Source organism: Pygocentrus nattereri, chromosome 26, assembly GCF_015220715.1.
Source record: "Pygocentrus nattereri isolate fPygNat1 chromosome 26, fPygNat1.pri, whole genome shotgun sequence".
NCBI lineage: Eukaryota > Metazoa > Chordata > Actinopteri > Characiformes > Serrasalmidae > Pygocentrus > Pygocentrus nattereri.
In genome coordinates, this window is record NC_051236.1 from 19,093,803 (window position 1) to 19,119,259 (window position 25,457).

General features: G+C 37.6%; 1 protein-coding gene across 3 annotated transcripts; it reads left to right on the forward strand.

Annotated features, from left to right (window-relative positions):
* Nucleotides 1-492: 492 nt before the first annotated feature.
* On the forward strand, nt 493-25,218 carry stat2 (signal transducer and activator of transcription 2). 3 transcript variants are annotated; one of them, XR_001858901.2, is made up of 31 exons: nt 493-717; nt 1,098-1,229; nt 1,904-2,048; nt 2,156-2,251; nt 2,375-2,467; nt 2,561-2,639; nt 3,232-3,311; nt 3,406-3,554; nt 3,731-3,889; nt 4,859-4,948; nt 5,253-5,312; nt 5,441-5,461; nt 5,573-5,666; nt 5,834-5,881; nt 6,464-6,547; nt 6,800-6,898; nt 7,012-7,147; nt 7,843-7,895; nt 8,572-8,666; nt 8,886-9,025; nt 10,867-11,055; nt 11,736-11,790; nt 14,108-14,166; nt 16,570-16,916; nt 21,299-21,378; nt 21,494-21,711; nt 21,962-22,209; nt 22,335-22,445; nt 22,541-22,700; nt 22,798-24,020; nt 24,483-24,589. XR_001858901.2 is itself a non-coding variant. In XM_017720307.2 (31 exons), the coding sequence occupies exons 2-31, from the start codon at nt 1,099-1,101 to the stop codon at nt 24,752-24,754; spliced, it is 3,630 nt and encodes a 1,209-aa protein (XP_017575796.1). In that variant the 5' UTR covers nt 493-717; nt 1,098; the 3' UTR covers nt 24,755-25,218. The 3 variants fall into 3 exon arrangements, 2 of the variants coding, with proteins under 2 accessions (XP_017575796.1, XP_017575812.1); XM_017720307.2 differs by having other exon boundaries at nt 23,982-24,020; nt 24,483-25,218; XM_017720323.2 differs by lacking the exon at nt 24,483-24,589 and having other exon boundaries at nt 22,798-24,125.
* The last annotated feature ends 239 nt before the right edge of the window (nt 25,219-25,457 follow it).

Here is a 25,457-nt window from a genome sequence, read left to right on the forward strand (position 1 = left end):
CTAAAAAGTGGAAACCGTCGACAAATTACTTCATGACATGAAGCTGAGCAAAGCCAGGCAATCACTACGCCCGTGGTTTCATGTATTTCGAATTTCCGCGCTGCTCCCTCTCCGAGCTTAACTTTCGTTTCGTCATTTCTTGGAAAATCTGCTCGCTCTGCTTAAGTTTCGCTCCTGCGGCTGCTGCTCCCGCCCCTCCACAGTTTGATTGACAGGCCTTTTCAACCAATCGCTATGATCTTTGCCCAGTCTGTCTTTCTCGCAAAACCACCTTTCGAGGTTTGGGTGAGGCCAGAAATGGTGCAAAACTATATCGAATGAAGAATATGTTTTAATAAGCATCATTAATAATACATTGAAATTATATTAAATAAATCGCCCGCGTGTAGCGCTTTTCAGATGGAGGCGGGAACGTAGAAATGAAGAGCCAATCAGAGGAGGGAAGGAACGCGCCTGTGACGTAGCCTAACCAATCTGCTATCAGTTTCTTCGCATGCGGAGAGGAGAGCGTTAGGATGCGAGCGCAGACCGAGGACTGAGAACTGTTTGTCTTCCTTGTATAAACGACAATATGATGGTCGACCTTGATTAGCGTGATTTGGGTTTTGATAGTTCACACGAGCGGAATGTAGTGTCCGTGCAGTGTCTGCAGGTGCTTTGGTCAGTTAAGATTTGTTCGAGCTGCCAGCTAACGTTCTTCGCTGTCTCAGGTCTCAGGTAGGTCAAGTGAATTTCAAAGTCGTGTAAAAGAAGAAGCTCCTACCTGAACATGAGCTACAGCACCTCGGCAATATAGCTGGCTAACCTACTTTTATATTTGATGAAGATTAGCAGGTTGAATGCTGCAGATCCGTTTTAAATTAACTTGCGTTACGTGGTTCGGAAGAAAGTTATTCATATATTTTTTATGTATGTAACTTGTCATGAAAACAGTGGAAACCCCGTGTTGGAGTACGTTGATTCAGTTTTTCCTAGGTTAAGTTGTCTACGTTACCTAGTTGTTAATAGCTGTGCTGTCTAGGCTGCTGACACGGCCTGAGTGCCATGGACGACACTGTATGTATGTATCATCATTATTATTTTGGTTATTTGTGCAGGATGTCGCAGTGGGAGCGCTTGAAGCAGCTCGACTCGGTATGTTTGCAGAGGGTGGATGAGTTGTATTGCAAAGAAGAGCTGCCAATGGCGGTGAGAGACTATCTGGCTCAGTGGATAGAGGACCAAGACTGGTGAGTAACACAATCTTCAGTGTTAAGCAAGTAAGGAAGGCTAACAGTGATGTGTCCAGACAGTGACGTATTCAGACAACACTTCTAATAAGTGAATTCAGCTACTTAAGGTGCACCCAGTTTGGCTTTCAGGCGCTCACTCACAGCTTGTATAATTTCCACAGAAAGGCTCTGACAATAGAATAGGTCGCTCTGGAGCAGCCGCATGTGAGCTTGATGTCACCATTAACAATACAACGCGTTAGAGTGATTGTGCTTCATCCAGTACCGTTGGAATGAGATGGAGTGGCATTTCTGGTTCAGAACTGACCATCAACATCAGTACCTGACCTCATTAGTGCTCTTATGGCTCAATTCCATGGAATCCTTATAGTACAGCAATGTTCCAACATCTAGTGTCAAGCATTCCCAGAAGAGCAGATGCTTTTACTGCAGTTTAGGAGCATATAGCCTTGTTACTAATCAGAAGATACGTTGCATGAGCATGTGTCTATATACTTTTGGAAACATAACGAAGGGCATTTATGGAATGTAATTAATGTAAATGTATTCAGGTTAAAGGAAGTATAGTGATCTAATAATGCGACTTTTGTGATCGCTTAAAGTGCTTGATGACTTAAATAACTTGGTGAGTAGAGAACATAACGCTGTGGGCGTCTGTGTTTGTTTATTAGGGAAGGTGCATCACGGGACACATCCAGGGCAGTGGTCCTGTTTCAGGTTTTGCTGGAGAATCTAGACAATCAGTATAGCCGTTTCGTCCAGGAAAGGTCCTTTCTCATGCAGCGCAACTTCAGACGCTTCAAACAGAACTTTCAGGTATAATGTAACCTCTTCTTTGGTGAGGTCATTTGTCTAATACTATTGATTATTGCTGTTTTCACTGGCTGGTGGTGCTCTTGTTTGTTTTTTTTTGTTTGCTGTAGAGGTACCAAGAAGATCCATGTACATTGGCTGAAATCATCAACTGGTTCCTGACCAGTGAGAGAGAGATTCTACAGGCTGCAGAGCTAGCACAAAAAGTCAGTAATTAGATATATTACCCCCCTCTATTATTAACACACTTATTATCTCTCTTTAAGACTCCCTGGACATGTACACATTTTATCCATTCTTTTTCCATCTGTCTGTCTGTCATCCATCAGGTGCAGATGTTGCAGGTCCAGCAGAATTCTATGGAGTCAGAGAGTCAGAGACACATAGAGAAGAATGTCAGAGAGTTTAAGAACAAAATTCAGGTGTGTCAATGTGTATACTTAAGCATATTGTTGATGGACTAATAGCATTATTGATTCATTTATTGATCTTTTTTTTTTTTTTTTGATTGGCAGATGATGGAGCATTCATTACGATGCCTGGAGGAGCAACAAGATGAATTTGACTTCAAATACCAGACACACAGAATGGATGGTGAGATCTCCATCTATATTTATGCTTATGGTAGGCAGGTTAATATAACCCATTTGAAGTACCTTGCTAACAATTATGGAAGGCAAATCCTGCCAAAAAGAAAATGAAAATGAAAACAATAAAATGTAAATGCAAACCTCTTTTTGCCATTTCTTTTTCCAAACATCTGCGCAAATATCCTGCCAAAATTGAAAATGAAATGAAATGCCTTCATTTGCAATTTCATTTTTCACATGAGCACGAGCCGTTTGTGACAAAAATAAAAATAAATTGAAAAAGCAGATTTGTCATTTCATTTTAATCGTTATTCTGGTTTTTCACGGCCAAATCTAAAATGAAAAATCTAACGGACAAAAGAAAACACAAACTTCACTTTGGCTTTTCTTCATGAAACGCAGAATATGTGTCAAAACTAAAATCAAAATGCAAAGTTTACTTTCTTATTTTTTTTTCATTGCGATCGGCTGCAAATCTGACAAAATTAAAATGAAAATGCAAAATGGATAAATCAGCGGCAAAGTGACTGTTCACTGCAGCTTTAAGTAAGGCGTGGGTGTTTGCTAGACCTTTGACCATGATCATGTTTTTGTAGGTACAACAGATGAAGCAGAAAAAAAAGAGCAGATAAAAGGACTGCAAGTGATGCTCAACATGCTGAATATCTCCAGAACGGTATGTGTATATATTTGTAAATAATCAATATAGGCTATTTGTTGAGTATTTAGATTTTCACCACTCTCCTTTAATATTGTCCTCCATGTTTTAGACTTTTCTCACAGAGTTGTCATCTCTGTTGGATTCTGCTGCATCAATCCTGGCTTCGCTTATAGAGGAGCTTGAAGATTGGAAACGCAGGCAGCAAGTCTCATGTATTGGTGCTCCTGAAGACATAAATCTAGAACCCCTGGAGAAATGGTACAACTCAAACACCACAGACCAGCTTAAATATCATAGCAGCAAAATGGCTCATGTCTTTCTAGGACATCAGCGAAATCTCCATAAGCATTTCAGATATTGGTTGATATTAAACCGTGAGTTGACCTGTTTGTCAGCTGTGCAATCTTTGTATTGATCCTGTTTAATCTGGTCAGGTTCACACAGGTGGGAGAAGGGATGTTTCAACTGCGCAAGTTTCTGGAAAAGCTGCAAGAGCTGCATGATAAGATGACTTATGAGGCAGATCCCATCAAAGATCAAAAACCCAGCCTGCATGTGCGAGTGGATGCTCTGTTAACCGCCCTACTGAAGAGGTATACATATACACAAACACACTTACTTAGAGTAACTTGCCCTAAGTCCTGTCATTCTGCTAAGGTTTAGTGTCCACAGTTAGCTTCTTTAGGTTTGCACTGATACAGCTAACAAGTAATGGAAAATTATAGCCACACATTATATATGCATGCAGTGCATAAACTGCATGCCTGATAATAACATACTTCTCTTAACCTATAATCTCAAATAGATTTACCTGTTTAGTTCCTGACATAGTGTGATGTACTGTTATCTTTCAAAATGAATAAAAATTCCAGCTTTAACACAGCTGCTACTACTTTTTTTTTGTTATGCTGCATATTTTTGTCTCTTTTAATAGATGACAGTGTTTTTGCATGGGTGTATTTATTTGTAGAAGGTTACAAATGCATTAATTGACTAAGTTAAGGGTAAAATTTTATGTTAATTTGATTTTTAGCCAGATTTTTAGGACCATTGCCTTAATTACCTAGCTGCATGTACACTCATTTTACAGATCGCTGTTGTCACATGAAAACCTCGTATTTCCAAAATGGTAAATTTACAGGAGAGGGAAAAAACATACCTTACTTTTAATGTAAATCAATGGAACCAGACATCTTTCCGAGTCATTTTGGGCTGTTTCTTTTGGTCCATTGTACCAACATGACATTTACCATGTAAAGGACAACAGATATTTTCAAACTATGTCATAAACTAAAAAATGACAAAAATGGAGATACAAGGTTTTCTTCCGACAGCAGCGAGATGCAGGAAGGATGTTTTGATGTTCAAATGGCATTAGTTTGTCATAATGAATACTTTGCTTTGGTGCTTTGAAAATAAGAGACATATCTATAAGAATATATTGCTATCCTGGGTGTGAGGCAGGTTCAGTGTTCTTACACACCAACCCAGGGTACTTTATTCCTGTCTTATGATGTGTATTAAATACTGAGTGTCTGCATATGGGTTTCTGTTTGCTCCAGCGCTTTCATTGTGGAAACGCAGCCGTCTATGCCCCAGGGTCGAGGCCCTCTAGTACTACGTACAAATGTTCAGTTCTCACTCAAAACCAGGTGAGAGCATCATGTTTTACACAGCTTTTAAAATTAAACCATGAAAAGTGTGTGGTGCACCCTCAATCATCTGCCAGCACTCCTCAGATGGATGTTCATAATGACTTCTATAACACAGTTATAAAAGTTGAAACAATGCCTCTGTAAACCAGACAAATTTGTTTACTGTATTTATGTAGCTAAAATGGAGACTAAAATGTGATTTGTGATAGGATCCATGCTTAGTCTTAGTGCTAGTCTTAGTGTTAGTCTTAGTGTTTGTTTAGTGGCCTCGTTGCTGGTATAATGGTGTATGTGTTTACAGATTGCTGTTTAAGGTGCCTGAACTCAACCATTCTATGAAAGTGACTGTGTCAATTGACAAGTAAGAGCATTTCACTCTTTGGGAAATTACATTTTGAGGAAACTGAAAACTGCCCTGAAATGGCTGGTCCTGTTGCGAAATTCTTAACTGGTTTAACTGACTGTGTTGTTTTACTCTCTGTATTTCAGGGATCCTCCAAAAGTGAAAGGGTATGTGTTAAAACTTGAATGTTTTCACAGATGCATAAGCACAGACACAGTGTTCATTACATCTTTGCTGAGTTCTCTGTGCGTGTCTTTGTGTTTGTGCATGTGTTGAAGGTATCGCAAGTTCAATGTTCTGGGAACGTCTACTAAGGCCCTGAACATGGCTGAGAGCCTGCATGGTGGTATGGTGGCAGACTTCAGACATTTGGTAAGTGTTGATTTATTTAATTATTTATTTATTTAATTGTTATTATTAGTGTTTTTTTAATTGTTGGAATTGATCTATTGTTTGTGCATTACCGAGACAACTTGATAGCTTACAATCAGCTCTTTCTTTAAAGTTTAAAAAATAAATGTATGTGTTTATCCAATCAGACTCTGAAAGAGCAGAAGGCTGGAGCAGGAGGAAAGGGGATCAGTGATGTGAGTTTTACTATTACACATGTCAGTTACGACTAATGGTAGCAGTTATGATCAAAGAGCCCATATTCTTCATTTACTAAAAGAAAACTTCCTAGATATTATTTTCATCATCTTATCATTTACATGGTTTTAGGCACCAAAAACAGGTAAATGTAATTTTTGCATGACCATTTCTAACCTCTCTTTATCCCTTTAAGACTTCTGTATGTAAACAACCTCTATTCTGTCAGTTTCAGAATGAGCTTGTATTTACAAAACAATGATGTTGGTTAAATATATTGTCATTGTTCTGTTTTAATTTAAATACAAGTCGATAAGAATTTTCAAATCACTGCTTTTTAATTTAGTATTTTACATACTGTCCCAGTTTTTTGGGAATTGAGGATTTGTGTAGAGCCTATTTTACATTATAAAGTAGAGTTCATATTAAAAGCATAGCAGAAACTGTAATAAACAAGTGGAGGCAGATCATTATAAGTTAATTTTATGTTTATATTAAAATATTATAATGAGTGTATATGTTTATTAATGTCCTGTTAATGAAGAGTTTATATAAGCTTTTATATGTGTCCATGTATGCAGCTGTCTTTGAGTGTGACTGAGGAACTCCACACTTTACACTGTGACACACAGTTTGACCTGCATGGCCTCTCTGTCACTCTGGAGGTGAGATTATACCCTTTGTGTATTTTGCAGTAGGTTTTAGCTTTCTATATAGGTAATTGTTATGTAGTCAAAAAAATTGTACTTACAGTTTCACTCTCTGTCTCTGTCTGTCTGTCTGTCTGTCTGTCTGTCTGTCTGTCTGTCTCTCTCTCTCTCTCTCTCTCTCTCTCTCTCTCTCTCTCTCTCTCTCTCTCTCTCTCTCTCTCTCTCTCTCTCTCTCTCTCTCTCTCTCTCTCTCTCTCTCTCTCTCAGGCCTCCTCTCTCCCTGTAATTGTGATCTCTAATTCCAGCCAGCAGCAAAGTGCATGGGCATCTGTCCTTTGGTTCAACACACTCTGCACTGACCCCAAGGTCAGGCACATACGTTCTAACACACAAACTAGTACATACACATGCCCTGTTCACATACCCTTTAATGATACAGTTTGTCACTAATACCACTGTTACTCTGTGTGCATTATTAGAACCTGATGTTCTTCGCAAGCTCTCCTGTAGCATCCTGGAGTCAGCTTGGGCAGATGCTGAATTGGCAGTTTCTGTCGTGTGGTAAACGTGGTCTGGAACAAGACCAGCTGGAGACTCTCGCTCAGAAACTCTTTGGTAATCCCATTTCCATGTTCAGTTTCACATTTCTTAACTCTTACAGCCTAAAGCCTGTATTTTGGTTGCTGTTTGCATGACTTATTCTGACCTTCATCAAGGTGTGACAGAGCATCAATAAGTAATCCAGCTAAAAAAAAAATATCACAACAAAGTGTTAACACAGCGATACCATACATAGATCACAGTTCAGTTCACACATTTCAATGTCTATATAAGCACAAAATGTACAAAAATTAGGAGGCAGCAAGTACATTTGATCAAAAATTGGCCAAATTGACTAAGATACCAAAATTATGTCCTTTTTGACATGTCCAGTAGTACCATTGTAGCCCAAAGTCTCCTGAAAATAACAACCTATGGTATGTGTGACTGTCTCATGTAATTACTTTATAATGAGTATTGTAATTGACCAATATACCAAAATAATTACACTATACTATATTAGGTTTGTAAGTGTTCATTTGAGCAGTGTCTAGATGCTTATGATGAAGAAAGGCCCTAACTGTCTGTTTCATGCGACTAGCAAGTCCCTTATTCAGTTAGCAACACAAATAACACTACCTGTTTCACAGCTTCTCAAAGCAATAACTTTTATCATCACATAGCTTTCAGATCACTTTTTTTCTGATAGCAGAAGATTTTTCTGAGAGCATCACCAGTTTATTAATGCCATCTCTCTTTTGTCATGTTAGGTATACAACAGAATTATGACAATTGTAAAATATCTTGGACCAAGTTCAGTAAGGTAAGAGCAAATAAAGTATAATGCTCTAGGACACATCATTATGGATACTGTAAATATGTTTGGTCAAATGTGTGTCGAAATAATTAGTCATATTTAATCGCATTTGTTTGTGTTGCAGTTATTCATGATTATTCACATTGGATTTATTTGGGCGAATCATTTTTTTTGTGTTTAAAAGTAGAGCATTTTTTTACACCACTAAAAGGGACTAAATAAGCTTTATCAGAATGTATATGTTACTTTCAATAATTCGACATGGACCTAAAAATGCCAGGTGTGCACAAAACTGCATTTACCTTATTATCCAGTTTTCATCGTTGACAACAAATGAGAGTAACAGCAGCCTCACATTCTCATGCTGTTCATTCTGTCTTGGTTTGAGGATTGTAGATTTCCATTTTCCTATTGTTGTTTGTTGGTTAATCTGTAGTTCTCCCGTGACCATTGTCTGGGAAAGACACTCTACTACTAAAGTTACTGAGATTACTAAAATTGCTGGCATCAGCACTTTGTTTTTACTTGTAAATGATGTTTGTGGGCTCAACATACTCAAAATGTGTGTGTGTGTGTTTATTAAACAAGCCATTAGTGGAACCTGTCATTTAAAAACTATTTGTTCTGTAGACATCACTGATTTAACTCCTGTACATATTTGTGTTTGCCATGTTGTTTGTAGGAGAACTTCAGTGGCACAAATTTCACCCTCTGGGTATGGCTGGATGGAATTCTAAACTTGGTCAAAATGTACCTTGCAGATTTGTGGCAGGATGGGTAAGTATATGAGAGTGTGTGTGTGTGTGTGTGTGTGTGTGTGTGTGTGTGTGTGTGTGTGTGTGTGTGTGTTGTTCATATGCTCTCCTCCTTCCAACCTTTTTGGTGATGCTTGTGTTTTTGTTTTTTTGGACAGCAACGATATTCACCAAATTGTGTTATTATCTGTGAATTTTAATTTGTGTTTTTGTGTGTATGTGTGTTTGTGCATGTGTGTAGGTCTATCATGGGTTTTGTAAGTAAGGGAAAGGAGAAGGTCTTGTTGAAGAAGAAACAGAGTGGGACTTTTCTCCTGCGTTTCAGTGAGAGCTGCAGAGATGGTGGCATCACATTCAGCTGGGTGGAGTACTCTAACAGTGGTAAACACACACACTCTCACACACGCATACGTACACTCACTGGCCACTTAATTATGTACATGTACCTTGCATCTCACTCAATGTCCATTTTATCAGCTCCACTTACCAATTGTTTATTCCTTTTTTTCTTTATTCATTGTGTCAGTTAGAGAGAATGTTTAATTAAGTTAAGTTAAGTGATATTTTGTTGATCCCACAACCAGGGAAATTCCACCTCCGCATTTAACCCATCCGTGAAGTGAAACACCACATACACACTAGTGAATACACACACACTAGGGGGCAGTGAGCACACTTACCTGGAGCGGTGGGCAGCCCTATCCACGGCGCCCGGGGAGCAGTTGGGGGTTAGGTGTCTTGCTCAAGGACACCTCAGTCATGGACTGTCGGCCCTGGGGATTGAACCGGAAACCTTCTGGTCACAGGGCCAGCTCCCTAACCTCCAGCCCATGACTGCCCCAATTAGACGATTTTCCTACATTGTCTGCCCTTAAGGATTCCCCAAACAACATTAGGAAATAATAGTTGTTTAGTATTTCTTTACCTAATTACCCCAAACTAAGTCTTTTTAGCAGCAGTTTTTAATTAGTTTGGCCTGCAAGCCTGTTTGCTTGCAAGATATTTCTTACTGTAACATCCTGATACTTTTATATTTGTTAAAAGTGTTCTATACTATAATTCCATTTTTTGTTAAATGGAATCTAAACTAAGACTTGTTGACAGTTAAATGAGAGATAACATAGCTAACTTTCAATTGAAGAAGCTTGTCAGTACTACTGAATGAAGAGCTGTTTTGGAGCTGTTTTTATTGGTCAGCAGGCCTAGCTGATCTGATTCAATGAAAACTCACTGATCACTAGTTGTGTCTAAGCAGCTTTCAACTGCATTATATTTTCAAACAGCCCTAACTGCAATTTGTACAGCATGCCTACAGACTATGCAAAGTGTGTATTCCTCTACTTTTACCTTTGAGTGCAATCAAATGAAGTGCTCAATTCAAGAGATTTTACTGTTGTATGAGGGACAATTAGCTGCTGGCTGTTTTGTTTAGCCTGTTTAAATACCTCCGCGACATCAACCCACTTGACTTTAATTTACCTGGGCTGTATTGGGTAGTAACTGCAAACGCATAAATGAGCCCGGTATTGGCTGTTTCTTTAATGTCACTGCATAGTACACAGTAAAATCATCTTTTCAACCCCTGAGATTTACATTCACACAGCAAAGGCACAAGACAATAAACCAGTAGGTCTTCACAAAATCATAATACATGATAGACATACTAGTTAGCTGAGCCAATAGCCTAATTTAATTAAATAGCTCACAACTGTCAAAGTAATTGCATTCAATGCCAGCAGCATGCATCAAATCTATGAACAAATCACTGAATATTTGTATTCAGTGTTATAAAGACACACAGTGAAGTTGTAGACTGGGTCAAAATCTGTTCTCGACTACATCAGAAATCTTTGAAATATTTTTTTAAAAAGGAAGGGGCAAATGCAAATATTTTAGTCGCACTGTAGCACCCTACATATGTTTCTGCGTATTTTTTTTTTTAAATAAATCTTTTCTTTATCCTTATCAACAATGGTCATGACCCCACAGAACCACCACTGAGCAGGTATTATTTAGGTGGTGGATCAGTCTCAGCGCTGTACTGACACTGACCTATTGTGGCCAATGAGGGTTGGATTATGTTCACGTTACAGACTTGGAACAAGTGGCACAAATCAGATTTTGTACTTTTATAATCTTAATTTCAGGCCTTTCTGAACCAAGATGTAATTCCAGTAATACTATGTACTGAGCTAAAGGCCTCTCTTTGATCTGAACATAAGGTGAACCCAATGTGCGGGCAGTGCAGCCGTTCACCAGCACGGACCTGAAGCAGATCCCCCTTGCAGAAATCCTGCGTAACTTTCAGATCATGGAAGCAGACAATGCTCCAGTATACCCACTTCAGTTCCTCTATCCAAATACCCCCAAAGACCAGGCATTTGGAAAATACTACAATGAGAAGACTGGAGGTGAGTGTGTGTATGAAGGAGTGTGAATGTTTGTGAGTGGGAATGTACATGTGCCTGTGTAACCAGGCGAACAGTGCTGTCAACATGTGAAGAGCGAGCAACTGCTGAAGAGACTTACAGGCTCATATTACATTTAGAAATGTATGTTATTTGCTGTGATATATCTACGATGAGTTATTTTAGAGTAGTATTTTAGTTGCTCCTCAGTTTTTTATAGTATGATTAAAGTTGTTGTTAGCATACACTACTGTTCAAAAGTTTGAAATCACATATTAATAGTTACTGTTATTTTATTTAAGAATGACTTGCACAGAGCAGACTGAAATGCTAAGGGCTATATGTCTGACAGATTATGGTTAATCTTGGGCGGCATTGCATTGTAAATGGTGAATCATCTATAGTCCAAGACTAGGCTTAATCCATATGTGGAAAATTGGCTCTACAAGATAGAGAGCAGAAGGTATTTGAAAGTGTTTTATTCAGTGTTTAAAGTTTTTAGGGAACAACAAGATGTTATTAAATGATAATATACTGTACATATCTGTTTATACAGTACAGTTATTTGCCATGTCATTGTATCACCACTTTTCAGATATTGGGCATTCTGGATGTTTATGCAAGGTGCACAGTGATCTTTTAGTTACAGTGTTGCTGATAATCTTTGTGAATTTTTGTTCCAGTGGAGAGTCCATACTTTAAATACATTAAAACCAAGCTGGTCTTCGTTTCAAAAGAGTAAGTATTTGCTCTCCTGTATTGTTTGAGTGATGCAGTGACCATTCTTTTAATGCAGAGTCCCTGTTTGTGTATGTTTGTATGTACAGTGTGTGCTTTGAGACTCACATTCATGCATCTTGATGAGGTGTAGCATACAGCAGTGGTATTGCCTCTTTATGATTGTAAACGGTCAACCTCCCGTCACGTATCAGAACTGATCTGAACTAAACTGATCATTTGCTTAAGTTCATAATCTTGAGCAAACTGAAAGGATGTTTTTCCTGGTTTGGAAACTGACAAAAGAATGTTGAATTTATACCCCGATTGTGCATCTGTAGACCATTCAGCATGGTCCTTCAGTTTTTTATAGAGCCACACCGTTCAGGCTGTCAACTTTACATAGTCTGATTGAACCAGATGTCCTTTGGAAAGGAATCGCTGGCGTTGTATCCAGTATCTCTCTTCCTTTTCACATGTAGTTTTTTTCTTTTTTCTTTTAAATTGATGCAAATTAGACACAGTCAATATAAAATCATAATACATTCTTTCTGTACCGTTACATATTTACAGGTGAAAATGGTACAGGAGGGGGTGCCATATTTTTCTTAAAAAATACTACCTTCAAAACTGAAATAAAAGCAGCCTGCATATTGGATAAATATTAAATCATAAACATTTAATTGCAGAATATTTAAGTAGCTGGTAGCCAGATAATTAGGTAGGTAAATCAAATTTAATCACAAGCAAATACTTAACTAACTTATAAAATGGTTAAGTGTGCCAAAATAAATCTGTCTAGAAAGTCACATGTATTTGCTTAACTGTACAGTAGTGCTGATTGGCACCTTAACATATATTGCTTAATTTATGTGTATTATTACTATTAATTTTTCTGTATTATTACTATGAACGCTGAAAGACGAATGAGATTGGAAAATAAGATTTCTTTTTAAATTGTACGTGATTAATCATACTTGATATGACAAAGGGCATAAACTAACAAAGTTAAAAAAAAGTAATTGAATTCTATATAAATGTGAATTATATAAATATGGTTGAAAAATATTATAAATATGGTTGATTTTAAATATAGATTTAAAAAGTTAAAAGTGTGTAAATAAAGTCACAGCATGTCTAGTTTGTAGTCTTGTCCATGGTAATTCCTCATTTACAAAGTCTTAAATGTCTTATATAGCAGTAGCCAAGATGGATTGCATGAAATTGCAGTCGGAAACGTGGACAGATTCCTAATGACTTCATGATGTCACATGATGCCAAACACAGATTGGATTTTTCTCATTAGCTGGTACCATGGTGCTGGATTTTAAATGTTAAAATATTTGCTCGATATGTCCTTCAGAATGTGTAAAAGTTGACTTGCTTGACCTCGGGCATGGGTGTTATTTAATCCGAGACCATCAAAAAGGCAACAATTTCACAAAAATAAAAATGTGATCTCCGTAGCTGTCAGCTTTCAGTTTGTTTCAGTTTGTTAGATTTTGGTTTTGACCTTTGACATTAGCTATTTCACTTTTGTTCGTTTTTAGAACAGGTGTCTTGGAGATATCTGCTTCTCTGTTATTGGTTGCTGTAATAACTTTTCTTGGTTATTTTTGTAATTGTTAAGGAAAATCATAAGTAGACATTTATGTTGTAATGCTCAAATTTAGCTGTAACATGGTTCTTGTTGGTTACTGTAATGTAGCTGTGGCACTGTTGCATTCCATGTGGTTAAGTGAAGGGCTGTCACTGTCGTGTTTTATCACTAATGAGTAATCTACTGATTATTTTAATGATTTATCGGAATGGTCTGCAAAAAATGGTAAACAATACAGTGATGTGAAGTGAACAATAAGATTATGAGTGTTTCTTACTGTAAGAAAGATCAATAGGAGAAATTTTCATGGACACAACTATCATTGTGTGTAGAAGTCATATAAGTTGGCTGAGCACTTCTGTTCTAATGATGTTAGTGCTTCTATAGACATTCTTAGCACCAGTCTAGCAGTGGTGTACATTGAGTTTACAGTGAATTATATCATGTACAGTGATTTTACTTCACTGTGTAGAATAGGATTCACTCTATATTATATACAGTGAATTTATTTCAAAGAAATGCAGTTTGTTATTACAAACGTGCATGAGTAAGATCCTGCTGGTGTGTGTTTCTTCTTTTTCATTGATGCACACAAAAGCAACAGAGCGCTAATAGTTCGCTCTTGTGAAGGATCTTCAGTCTACTATACATGGATTTATAATGATAGCCTGTTAACGGTGACAGCCCTAATTGGATGGTTGCACGTAGTAATGGGTGCTGTGTGCTTGGTTGCAACAGGAACGGGTGTACAAACATGGCTGAGGGGCCAGTGTCTGACCTGTGCATGCAGCACAATGGTGAGTTACCTCCCAGCCACCTTAATCGCCAAAAAAAAAAAAACACTCTCTCCCGCTCATTATTGACTGGCTAATAACATGATACTGTACTTTGATCACTGTTCTTTATGTTCATTTAGTGGTGGCTTCTCTGCATGTCATGGCATTTTTGCCTCTTGATCATCCGATTTATTTACATACATTTAACATTCCTGGATGTCAGTGGCTGTGCTTGTGTATCATCTGGGTGCATGTGATTATCAAGTGATTAGAGGCTTTTTTCTGTAGTGTCGTCTTTTACCAACCTTCTTCATTCTTCCCTTTCCAATATCTGCCACTATCTGTGAGCACCAGTCTCTCATTTTGGAATAGGGGTGTAGCGATTAAAAAAAAAAAGTCAGTCAATGACATTAACATTCATTTAATTAGCCGGCCACACAGTTACACAGGTACTTCCCCAATATAGGCCACACAAACAGCTTCCAGCCCTTGGCAAACTTGTACAGTAATTCAATTTCATCATAAAAAGTTGTATTACAGTAGAAAGTGTTTGATTCTGGCCCTTTCTGAGCAAACATGCTCAGGAGAAACTAACCACAGCAGAGTTAGGTCTGAGTTAGGTGTACTTGAGTTAGTTTAACTATGCAGATTTGGTTTTTATTTTGTTTTTTTTTTTGGTTTTGTTTGTTTTTAGCTGCTGTCATTAGCGCTTAGCTGTCAGCATTTTCTTTAAGTGTTCACAAATTCTATTGTTCTTGGGATGCATGTGGTCTGGGGTTAGAGCTAGTGAACATGTTGTTACTCGCTGTTCATTTTGCAGCCCCAGACTCTCACTCACATGTGTGCTCATATTGATGCTGCAGCATATGTGATTACAAATCAGAAGATTTTCAGTCATCTGCTCTGACAAGACCCACACCTAGAGTACAGTAATACAGAAGTGTCCATACTATTGTTCAATTATTAAATACTATTCATTTAAAGGTAAACTTTAACAAAAATATCTGTTGTACAATGTCAGAAAAAACATACCCTTAAATAGTAATGTTCGTAAGGCTCAATTGTGCACCTTCAGTGAGTTTTCCAGGGAAAAGTATTCCTTTTCACACCCATTGTTGACAGGTGGATAAAATCAAGTACATAGCCTTGCAGTCTCAATAGACAAACACTGGTAGTAAACATGGCACTGTCATAGGATGCTGCTAGATCTGCCCTGTCAACAAGTGCTATTATTATGAAATAGAAGCGTTTATGAGCAACAACAACTTAGCCATGAAGTGGTAGACCACACAAACTTACAGATTGGGGCCACAGAATACTGAAGTGCACAGTACCTAGTCTGTATTGAATCACTCTCTAACAAGTTCCAAATTGCCTCTGGATTAAGGATGGGATAAAAGCTTTCATATCTGTAGGGGTACAGGACTGTAAAAAGTTTGGGAACCACTGCTATCCCACTAGTGGGTTGCCTGCCTGCTTTACAGACACTGTAGCTTATCTGTATTCCTAACCTTAAACTCAGGTTTTGATGTTGCTGATATGTCAGCTAGAGATGCTAGTGCTTACTAGTGAACTTGGTTTGCCATCATACACATGCTGCTATGCTTAACCAATTCTGTGCTCAGCAGCTGCTGTCCCTCTTGCTTAAGTGATTTAAAACACATGAGAAAACTTTAAAAAAGACTTGACACGAAAAGGAAAGCATGACAGGTTCTTTTGAGGATACAGTATGTGTATGCCTCATGTCATCTCTCTCACTTTCTTTATTTTTCTCTTTCTATTAATCATTATTTGTGCTCTTTCTCTCACTATGGGTACATCCTTTCTTGTAGATTTTGAAATTCAAACATGTTTTTCAACTCATTCAAAAATGTACAACCTACTTTGAAAGTGTATGACTAGGTTAATTTGCTTACTGATCTTCCTTTGAAATAATGTTCTGATCTAACCATTTGTCATCTATGTGTAACATCTATGGGCTTATTTTTTTTTTGCATGAATGATTTGTTAGACATAATTTACACCTGTTTACCTTAGTCCTAACACTGGATATATAAACTATACTCTGGTATTGAATAGTATTGTGTGTGCGTGTGTGTGCGTGTGTGCAAACCCAGTTCCAAAAAAAGTTGAAACAGTAGGTAAAATGCCAAAAGACAAAAATCAGAAAGTGATTGGGCCTGCTTGCTCCAGCAAGAGAATGCCGGGCTACATTTCTATGCATTTTACAACAGCATGGCTTCATAGTAAGGGTGCAGGTGCTAGACTGACTTGCCTGCAGTCCAGACCTCCCATTTTGACAGCAATTGTTGTACTAAATTCCCAAACTATTACAGAACAAATAACAGTTGTTAAAAGGAAAAGGAAGTATACTCTATACTCTGTTCTCATATCAAAATCTCTCTCTCTTTCCCTTTGTCCAAGACCTTTCTTCTGAACTAAATCAAGACGTCATGCTTCAAGGGCCAGAGAATTCACCCATGTACAACTGCACAAGTGACCCTATTTTACCCAACGGGGTTCTGGAGAGCTCTTTAAGTTGTCCACAAGAAGAATTTTCAGGTGCACTGAGGTGTGCTCAGAGTTTACATGACTTACCTGAAGGTCCTCTGATGAGTGTTCCCATAGATGAATCCCTTCTGGGAATCATTCCAGACGCATTTTCTCCTGATGCTGATATACCTGCGCTGCAAGAGTTTCTTAATGACCCGAACATCCTGGAAGGGTTAAGTGGTCCTCTGGATCATTCCTTCCAAGAGCTGGTTTATCCCGTGAGCATCCCTTTGAGCCCCTAAGCTTTGATTTTCTAATGCTTTTAATACACTGGAAAGCTGCATTCACATATACAAAAGCTGATCAGTAATATAAAAACCTAGATTCCAGATAGCTCATTAGCACAGAAGGACTGTGATCCACTGTGTCAGTGTTTTTTCAGACCTGGTCCTGGAGTACCTTTGCACTTGTATTGTTTTGTTTTCTCTGCTCACAGTACACCTGACATAGTCAGCTCAGGGATTAAATTGGAATGTGGGAAGTGGTGTCCTGAGTATGTTAAAGGTAGTATCCATCTTAACACCCTCAGCGTTACAGTGCCTTTTATCCATAACCTTGCTTTACCAAAGTTACTATAAATCTATCCACTGAACTAGCTACCTTCTCAGTTATTGTCTAGCGGTACTGCCTGGTGCCTAAACTTGTCATCAACAGCGTGCCTGTCTGAAATACAAATATAAAATACAAATATAAAATTTTTTATAAAATATAAGAAATAAAATCCATTTTATATTGAAGTTTTGGACAAAAGCACAGTTTCAAATTACATACATAACAAGGTAGCTAGCACAATTTCTGTACCTTATAAGATCTGAGTTAAAGCAGTACTAGGTTGGTTGTTTTAAAAAAAATATTTTTAAAGGATGTAGCCTTACTGAGTCAGGAAAAAAAACACACTAAAATATGGTAAGCTTGCATCTTTTTCAAATTTTCTCGCTTCATATTCTTTCAATGAGCTCACAGTGAGCAGATTCATCCGCTTGTGGGGGTCAGAAGCACAACCAGCGTTACGAAATGTTCTTCCACACGTTGCTTTTAGTTACGCATTTCCACCAGAGAGGTCTCCAACTCCTCAAATGTTACATAATGCTTTAAATGAAAAATCAGAGCATTTATCGTTAAGTGTCACACTCAGTAAACTCAGACAGAATGAATTTTCACCTTATTGGTGTGTTTAGTTCACTAACTTCATTTTGTTTTATTTTAATGCTGTAGATTCACAAAACGTCTGCAAACCGTTCTGTACACTGTCACTGACTCGATGAATGAAATGCCCTCTATCAGAGCTGAATCATGATAGGCCTTTAATTTTTCACAGCAAACATTATCATTATTTTCACTCCGTCTCACCACAGCAATGTATTATTTGAAGAAGGAAATACAGAAAGAAAGAAGGAAGTGAAAGTGTGAAAAGTACAGTTAAGTACTTTGGGCCAATGAAGTGGACTATAAAGTCTCTTGTGAAAAGTGAACAGATCCACATTTTTGCTTCCACCCAATTTGAGATTGCATTTGGATTGAGCAAATGCGGGCTGTCTGAGGGTCCCTTTCCTGAGGGAAGACTGTTTTGAGAACTGTGTCAGGTGTGTGGCAGTTGCAGATCTGTTCACTCTGAAGAAGACAATTGATTGAAGTAGAATTTTCCCACTTCCAAGATACCAAGAAGGTACCGGAAAATCTTTGCGGATCTTTCCTACCCAGTTTAACCCCTGCGTCAGCTAATTAAGAACCTTAAAATATTTAAAAAGTTTAAAATGGTTAGGTTACGGCTAAGGAAACAGAAATATACGGTGCAGGGACACTCCAAGACCCAGATCTGGAAACTCTTGCCATGTAAATATAAAATGTTTTCCCTAATTTCAAATGATCCGTTTAAAAAGAAGTGAAAGCATTTATGACACTTACAACTTACCTGACTGTACTCAGCTATGTATCTTATTGGCTTTGGTGGTAGCCAGCAAATACATGTAAACATGTTTGGTAAATCAGATGTAGATTAAATTGTGAAAATTCATGCATATACCACTTGTATCTGTGACTTGAGGTATCTAAGATTGTGTCCCCTGTTAGTTAGAGACATGTAGCCAGCACCTTCATATCACACTGATCACTTTATTTTTGTTGCACTGCCTAAAATGTGAATGCTGCTTAAGATTCCAGTCATGACCTTATATCTGATTATATGACCTTATATCTCATTCATCTTATTTGTCTACATGCATTGTTCCTGACTCAAATTTTCCTGATGCATAACTTCAGTCCTCTTCTCTCTATACTCCTGTAATTATGAGTCTCTAGCTCCAGTCCAGAATGTCCAAACCTGGATGTTTCCCATTCACCATGTCTACTGGCCTACTAGCCTTTCCAGATCCTTCCTGTTTGACTTGATCTCCCTTACATATAGTTGAAATGTCACATAGAAAGTAAATCTCTTTAATCTTTGATTGTAGCTTTAAGTGTAGAGCTTAGTTAACAAACCTTTGCACATACCTTTAAGCAGTTGTTACTCCATAATCATAGGGCTAGTGATTCAGTGAATATGTTAATGGATAGATATATAACCTGATATCAATTCTGAACCATCTGGACGTATCAGTTATGACCATAACAGTCAGTCAGACAAAAAGAGTTCATTACCAGTTTCTTTCTTGTGAAAGAGGAGCCAGCAAAACTAAATAAATCAATCAATCAATTAAAGGGGGAGCAATGATTTCATATTAAGAAAAAAATATTACATTTTGGTAATTTACTGAAACAACTTCCTTTCGTTTTAATTGTCTCTGTGGTTTATTTTCATGACCAATGCTATTTTTCTCCCTTTTGCACTGGAGTTACCTTTATTCTTTAAATAAAGGAAAATCTAACTCACGCATGGTCGTTGTTTGCCAAATATGTCAATGGAACCACATCACAAAAGTTAAACAGTTGAAGTTTTAATGATTAGTGGACACTATTCTTATACCTTCAGCTGGGATTTAATGACTAAATGATTTATGTATCATATTGAAACTAGTTCATATGTTAATGTAATTAGTATAATTAACATGGATTGGTTTTCAATTGATGAACTTTACATCTAATAATGTTTAGTGTACCCTAAAATGATAAGGACAGCAAAGATCATAAGATGTAGAAGCACTACATTTGCTAAACAAGCAGAGTATCCTACCCACTGCTCATGCAGGTGAATGGACATTGTCCAGCCTTATGGTGGCAGCATAGGCCAGCATTTTAAATTTTACATCTTTGCCATATATGCGCTCTGCATGTGAATACACTGTTATGCAAATTCTGCTTAGTTAATTTATATATGTAGAGTTCATGTTCTGGGGAATTCCACTGACTTTTAAAAAAAGTCTGCATAATTCACTAATTGAGATGTAAACAAAGTGGTTTGCTGTGAAATGTTTTATTGTATAGAAAATTAATGACTTTAATGAATTTCTTTAAAATAATGATGGGAACATGGGTCATCATTTCTACAATGCAAGTATAGCAATTTTATTTTCTATCCCAAATGATTAGTGATTGCTGTCTACATTAATTGTATTATTGATGATGTTGATAATGATTAGTGGTAAATCTGAAAAAATATGTTTTCTTTGGATACTGTTTCGCCTTGCGTGTACCTCTCCACCTTATTGCAAAACTATCATAAAGCAATGTCTCAGACATTTTATGCAATAACTTTCTGTGAGGTGGTTTACAGGTGCACTAAACTCTCCTCTCCTCACCCTTGTGAACAATTCGGACTCAGTAAGTTTCTCAACAGCAGAGCATTTCGCACCAAACTGATCTGACTCTTTGTTGATGTTTTCATACAGAATAAAAAAAACCCTTTTAGTAATTCCTTAAAACCGCTAAATTATTAAATAGCTTGTTTTACAACTGTTTTTGTATCAACACTAAATGTTTGGGCTGTCAGGTCCAAGAAAGCCCAAATAGATTTGTAGTTGATGATGAGGCCCTGTGAAGAATGCCTAGGAACTCTGCTCATGGCTGCTTACATCCAGCAGGGGGAGTTCTTGCTGATTCTGCTTGTCCATAAAATAGCAAATATGAGACACCACTGTGATCTCAAGATAACAGAAGTTGTTTTCTTGAGATTACAACTTATTTTTCTTGTGATCTCAAGATAACAAAAGCTGTTTATCAAGATAACTTGATAATCTTGAGATTAGTCATAAAAAAATAGTCATATTGAGAATTTTTGTTGAATGTTGAGATCACAAAAGAAATAAAGTGATGTTGAGAAATTAACTTTTGTTATCTTGAAATCACAAGACAATCAAGTTGTGATCTCATGATAATAGTCCAGAAAATTATGCCTAACTCATAAACTCTCTGGACCTCCTTAAAAAGTTTACAAAGACATTGTCATCTTATCATCGAGTGTACCTTACCTGCCATTTCCATCATACAGATAGGCAATGTGCTTTGCTGCCTCAGACTGATTTTAAGTAGATTTTACATGGCTTGGATCTTGAAAATGGCACCAGCAGCAGAAGCTGGGAGTTCAGATTGAATCAGCTTGTGCTCTCTGGCAGTGCTACTAACGCTTAGTCCAGTGTAATTTTTCATCTTTTGTTCTCCACTTCAGCTGCCCTTGGAAAGTGCAGAAGTATTCATTCCTGAAATCGTTAAGAGCCATTTAGGAGATGAGAAGAGTGAGACGTACAGGTGCCACATCCATTTTATTCATTGTGTTGCTTAGAAAAATGCACCACAACCATGATTCAAATCTTGCATGTTTTCATCCTTCAGAAACATTGAGCTTCTGTCTTCTGTTCTGCAGGTTTCTGTGCCCTTATGCTGGTCAGTTTCAGTGTAAATTGACCAACCTTGTTTTTGACATGGAGGGGGAAGGGGAGGTTCTGTACAAAATAGTCTCCTGGGATATTCGTCTGTTGGATGGTTTAGGCCAGATGCAGCCTGCAGGACCCCTGTATGATATTGACTGCACTCAAGGTTCACTTAGTTATCTGCACCTCCCACACTGCGAGATACTTCATGGTAAATATTTTGGCCAGTGCTCACGCTGTTTTTTGCTGATACTACTTGTACAATTTATTAAACTAAATGGAAACAGGGTTTTCTGAATCAGCTAAACAAGAAGAAAGACTTTGTAGAAACCCTGTCGTTACATTTGTTGTCACATCCCAGTTGATAACTAGTCTGATAGTTTTATGCCTCATTAAGGCAGTGTAAAGCTTAATGTATTGTTTGTGAATGGACTGTAAATTTTATTCTGAATATTTTCCAGAGAAAAATCCAGTTGAGCAGTCTGTGGCACATTTCACTGGTGACAATATAGAGATCATGTCATCGGTAAGAGTGACAGACATGCATGTGGTTATTGGCATCCAAAGCCTCTCTCTTTTTGGCCTTCTAAAAAACATGATATTTGAAACCAGTCCCATCAATGCCCAAGTGCTACTGTTCCACAAGGAAATGCCTGGCAGGAAAAAACTGCACATCCACTTGTTGCCAGTGAACGTACCAGTTGAAGAGGTAATGAGCATTTTACAGTAGTTTATTCTACTGTCGTGTATATGAGCAATAATGAAAAATTGCTTATTTCTTGATTACTAGTGTTTACCTTGAACCCCCTGGCTAACCATTTTCTGTCACTAAAGGTAGGAAAAAGGCACAAAGACAGCATATATTTTGAGACAAGCTCCACATGTCAACTGACCCCTGGTAGAAACTACAAACTGTCCTGTGACCCTTATGTATCGCAGCCAAAGGTAAACATCAGACTATGTAACTGCACCAAAACTCCAAAGCTTTATGATATTTGCACATTTTAACATGCACCGTCTCTGCAATGTTGTTTTCTTAGGTTGGCAGATTTGACTATGACTATGGCCCCAACTATCATCCTACATTTGTGGTGTTCCTTCATGCTGACTATCTTACTGTAAGCCTTATGGATGAAGATGGCACTGAGATTTGGGAGCCACATGATATCTTTCTTACCTTTAAAAAAGCTTGTGAAACAAGTAAGTTTTTCTCTAAAAATTAGCTGTACTGAAATTTCAAGTAGTGGGCTGTGATAGAAACGACCTTAAAAATGTTACCAACATTGTTTATTTTCAGGGCATCTCGTAAATACTCTTTGTGGATGAAGTTCACAAGAAATCCACTAGAAATCTGACTGGTCATTGAGTTCATGTGTAAATACATCAAATGTTAAATTAAAAAAATCCAGCTATATTTTAGTGGCACACGGCATGTTCTATGAGCTATGAGCATGTTCATGCTGTTTCTAATAGTCTCATGTAATTAGCTTTAGACCATAGGAGACCCTAGAGAAGGTTGCACTTTGGAGGCCTTCATTTGCCTTCTTACTGCTTTTGCTCTACACTCTATAGCTTAAGTTAAAGGATGTAATATGATGATTAGAAGAACTGCACTTTTACAGCAAACTATAGTTGAGGCAGATAATGCGGAACATTGTAGAGAAAGAAAATTGTACAGAGTAAAATGACTAATATTGGCGTACCTGCATCACTTGCAGCTGCTCTTTTTATGTGCTGTTCTCCTGAACCATCGTAACATTGTTATTGTTGTTATTATTATTATTATTATTATTATTATTATGTGCTGCCAAGTTGATTCTGAATCCTGGCAACCAATTTGGATCTCCAGAATATCCTGTCTTCTATTTTAGCCTTTGGACTTCTAAACATTATTGCATCTTGGCTGGAGGGGGTTGGGCCCTAAGAGGCCCATGTAGAAATGCTTTGCCTTGGACTCATCATCTCATCTTACCTTAAGAGAGTGGGGGCCCACCTTAAATCAGTGATGGTAATTAGTTTTAAAACCAGTGACACCCAATTAACATATGCAGTAAGAAAAAATTATTCATTTGCTCTTTTTGTTGGAAACCCAAGGCCAGTGGTCACCAATGCTGCTCCTGGAGATCTGCCTTCCTGCAGAGCTCAGCTTCATCCTTAATCAACCCCACCTGATCAATTTAATTGGTCTCTCCAGAAGTCCTTGATTAGCTGAAAGAGGTTTGTTGGATTTGGGTTGGAAGTGAAACCTGCCTAGAAGTTAGATCTCCAGGAGCAGGATTGGTGACCACTGCTCTAGGCAACTGCCTATTGTGCCTGTAGCTCACACTGGCCCTGCATTTCTTTTTTCTTTTTTTTTTTACTATTTTATTGCCAGTTAAGGTTAAAATGGGTGTGGAAATATGTTTGAAGGTGCTCATACACAAAACTTTGTTCCCACTAAAAAAATCGTAGTAGGCAATCAACCCAGTTTCATTGCTTCAGGTCACAGCGCAGAGGCAACCCTGTATGGAGTGGACACTGGTATGATGTTCTTACTTAATATACTGTTGTTTTCTCTGGGTTATTTTACATTTAAGCCCATTTATCTCCCCAGTGTTATATGTACTAATTCCCACTTGCTGTCTATCTCTTCTCTGTATTTTATTATTAGTAGTAAAGTGTTTATTTTTACATAAATGGCTGCAACTGTAACAACTGCAATTTCCCCTGGGATCAATAAAGGAATCTGAATCTGAATCTGAATCTATAACATGGAAGAAAGTGCTTATTGCCAATTCTTTGTATTGGAGTCATGATTGGCCACCAGCACAGCAGTTAAACAGTGAGACAGGAACTAATCAGTTTTTTTCTCACATATTGACAGCATGCATTGTGGGTTTATAGTTATAATGGAATGACTATAAAATGTGTACCTTGGTATGCTTTTGAAAGAATGCTTTAATTATAGTTTGAATTGTGTTTTATTCTTTGTTTGAATTTCAGCGGCTGAGTTTATAGATAAACACAGAGAAAAGCTCATTCAGAGAGTTTCCTCAGTACTGGAGATTGCAGACTGCCTAAAAAGCAAAAATATGATTAGTGATGAAGACTACACTCATGTACAAGCCAGAGAAACTTCCCAGGATAAAATGAGAATCATATACACAGTTATCCAGTCAGGAGGAAGAGCTGTGAAAGGAGAATTCTATGAATGTCTTAAAGAGAAGCACCCTTACTTAGTGGATGACTTGGAATCTGGATCTAGTAAGACGTAACAGATCTTTAAAGAAAATGTCAACCATCTGAAGGCAGTCTCACCACTGTCACAAGCTCATTTGAGATAGCTTATGTAAATTTAAGCCCAGTGTGATACCATCAGCACTTCATGTGGAATATTTTGTAGTCTGAGGGCAAACTAATCCACAAACTATTTTTACTTTGTCTATGTTTGTGAGACATGAAACGTTATTATGAATTATAAATGTGATGATCCAGTTCACAGTGCTTTAATTCACTGTACAACAATGATAACCACATATGTCAAAAATTTTTCTTGCATCAGTGGTTATGTTCCATGTTTTATTATTCATATGACACTGATTGTTATTACTGTAGATTAACTGCAAAGTCTTTTTTCCTTTTTAAAAACTTTGCCTGATATTTGTCTTTATGTGCTGAAAGTCAAAGTGTTGTTTGATTAATGTTTTTTGAATCATTAAATATTTTTTTTTAAAATGTATATCATGTGTAATGTAATATCTGAATAAGAACCGAGCACATTTTCTGTCAAAAAAACATACACCAAGAGATTTTGGACAATTTCTTGCTCCCAACTTTGTGGGAACAGTTTGGGGATGGCCCTTTCCTGCTCCAACATGACTGTGCACCAGTGCACAAAGCAAGGTCCATAAAGACATGGATGTGTGGGTTTGGTGTGGAAGAACTTGACTGGCCGGCACAGAGTCCTGACCTCAACCT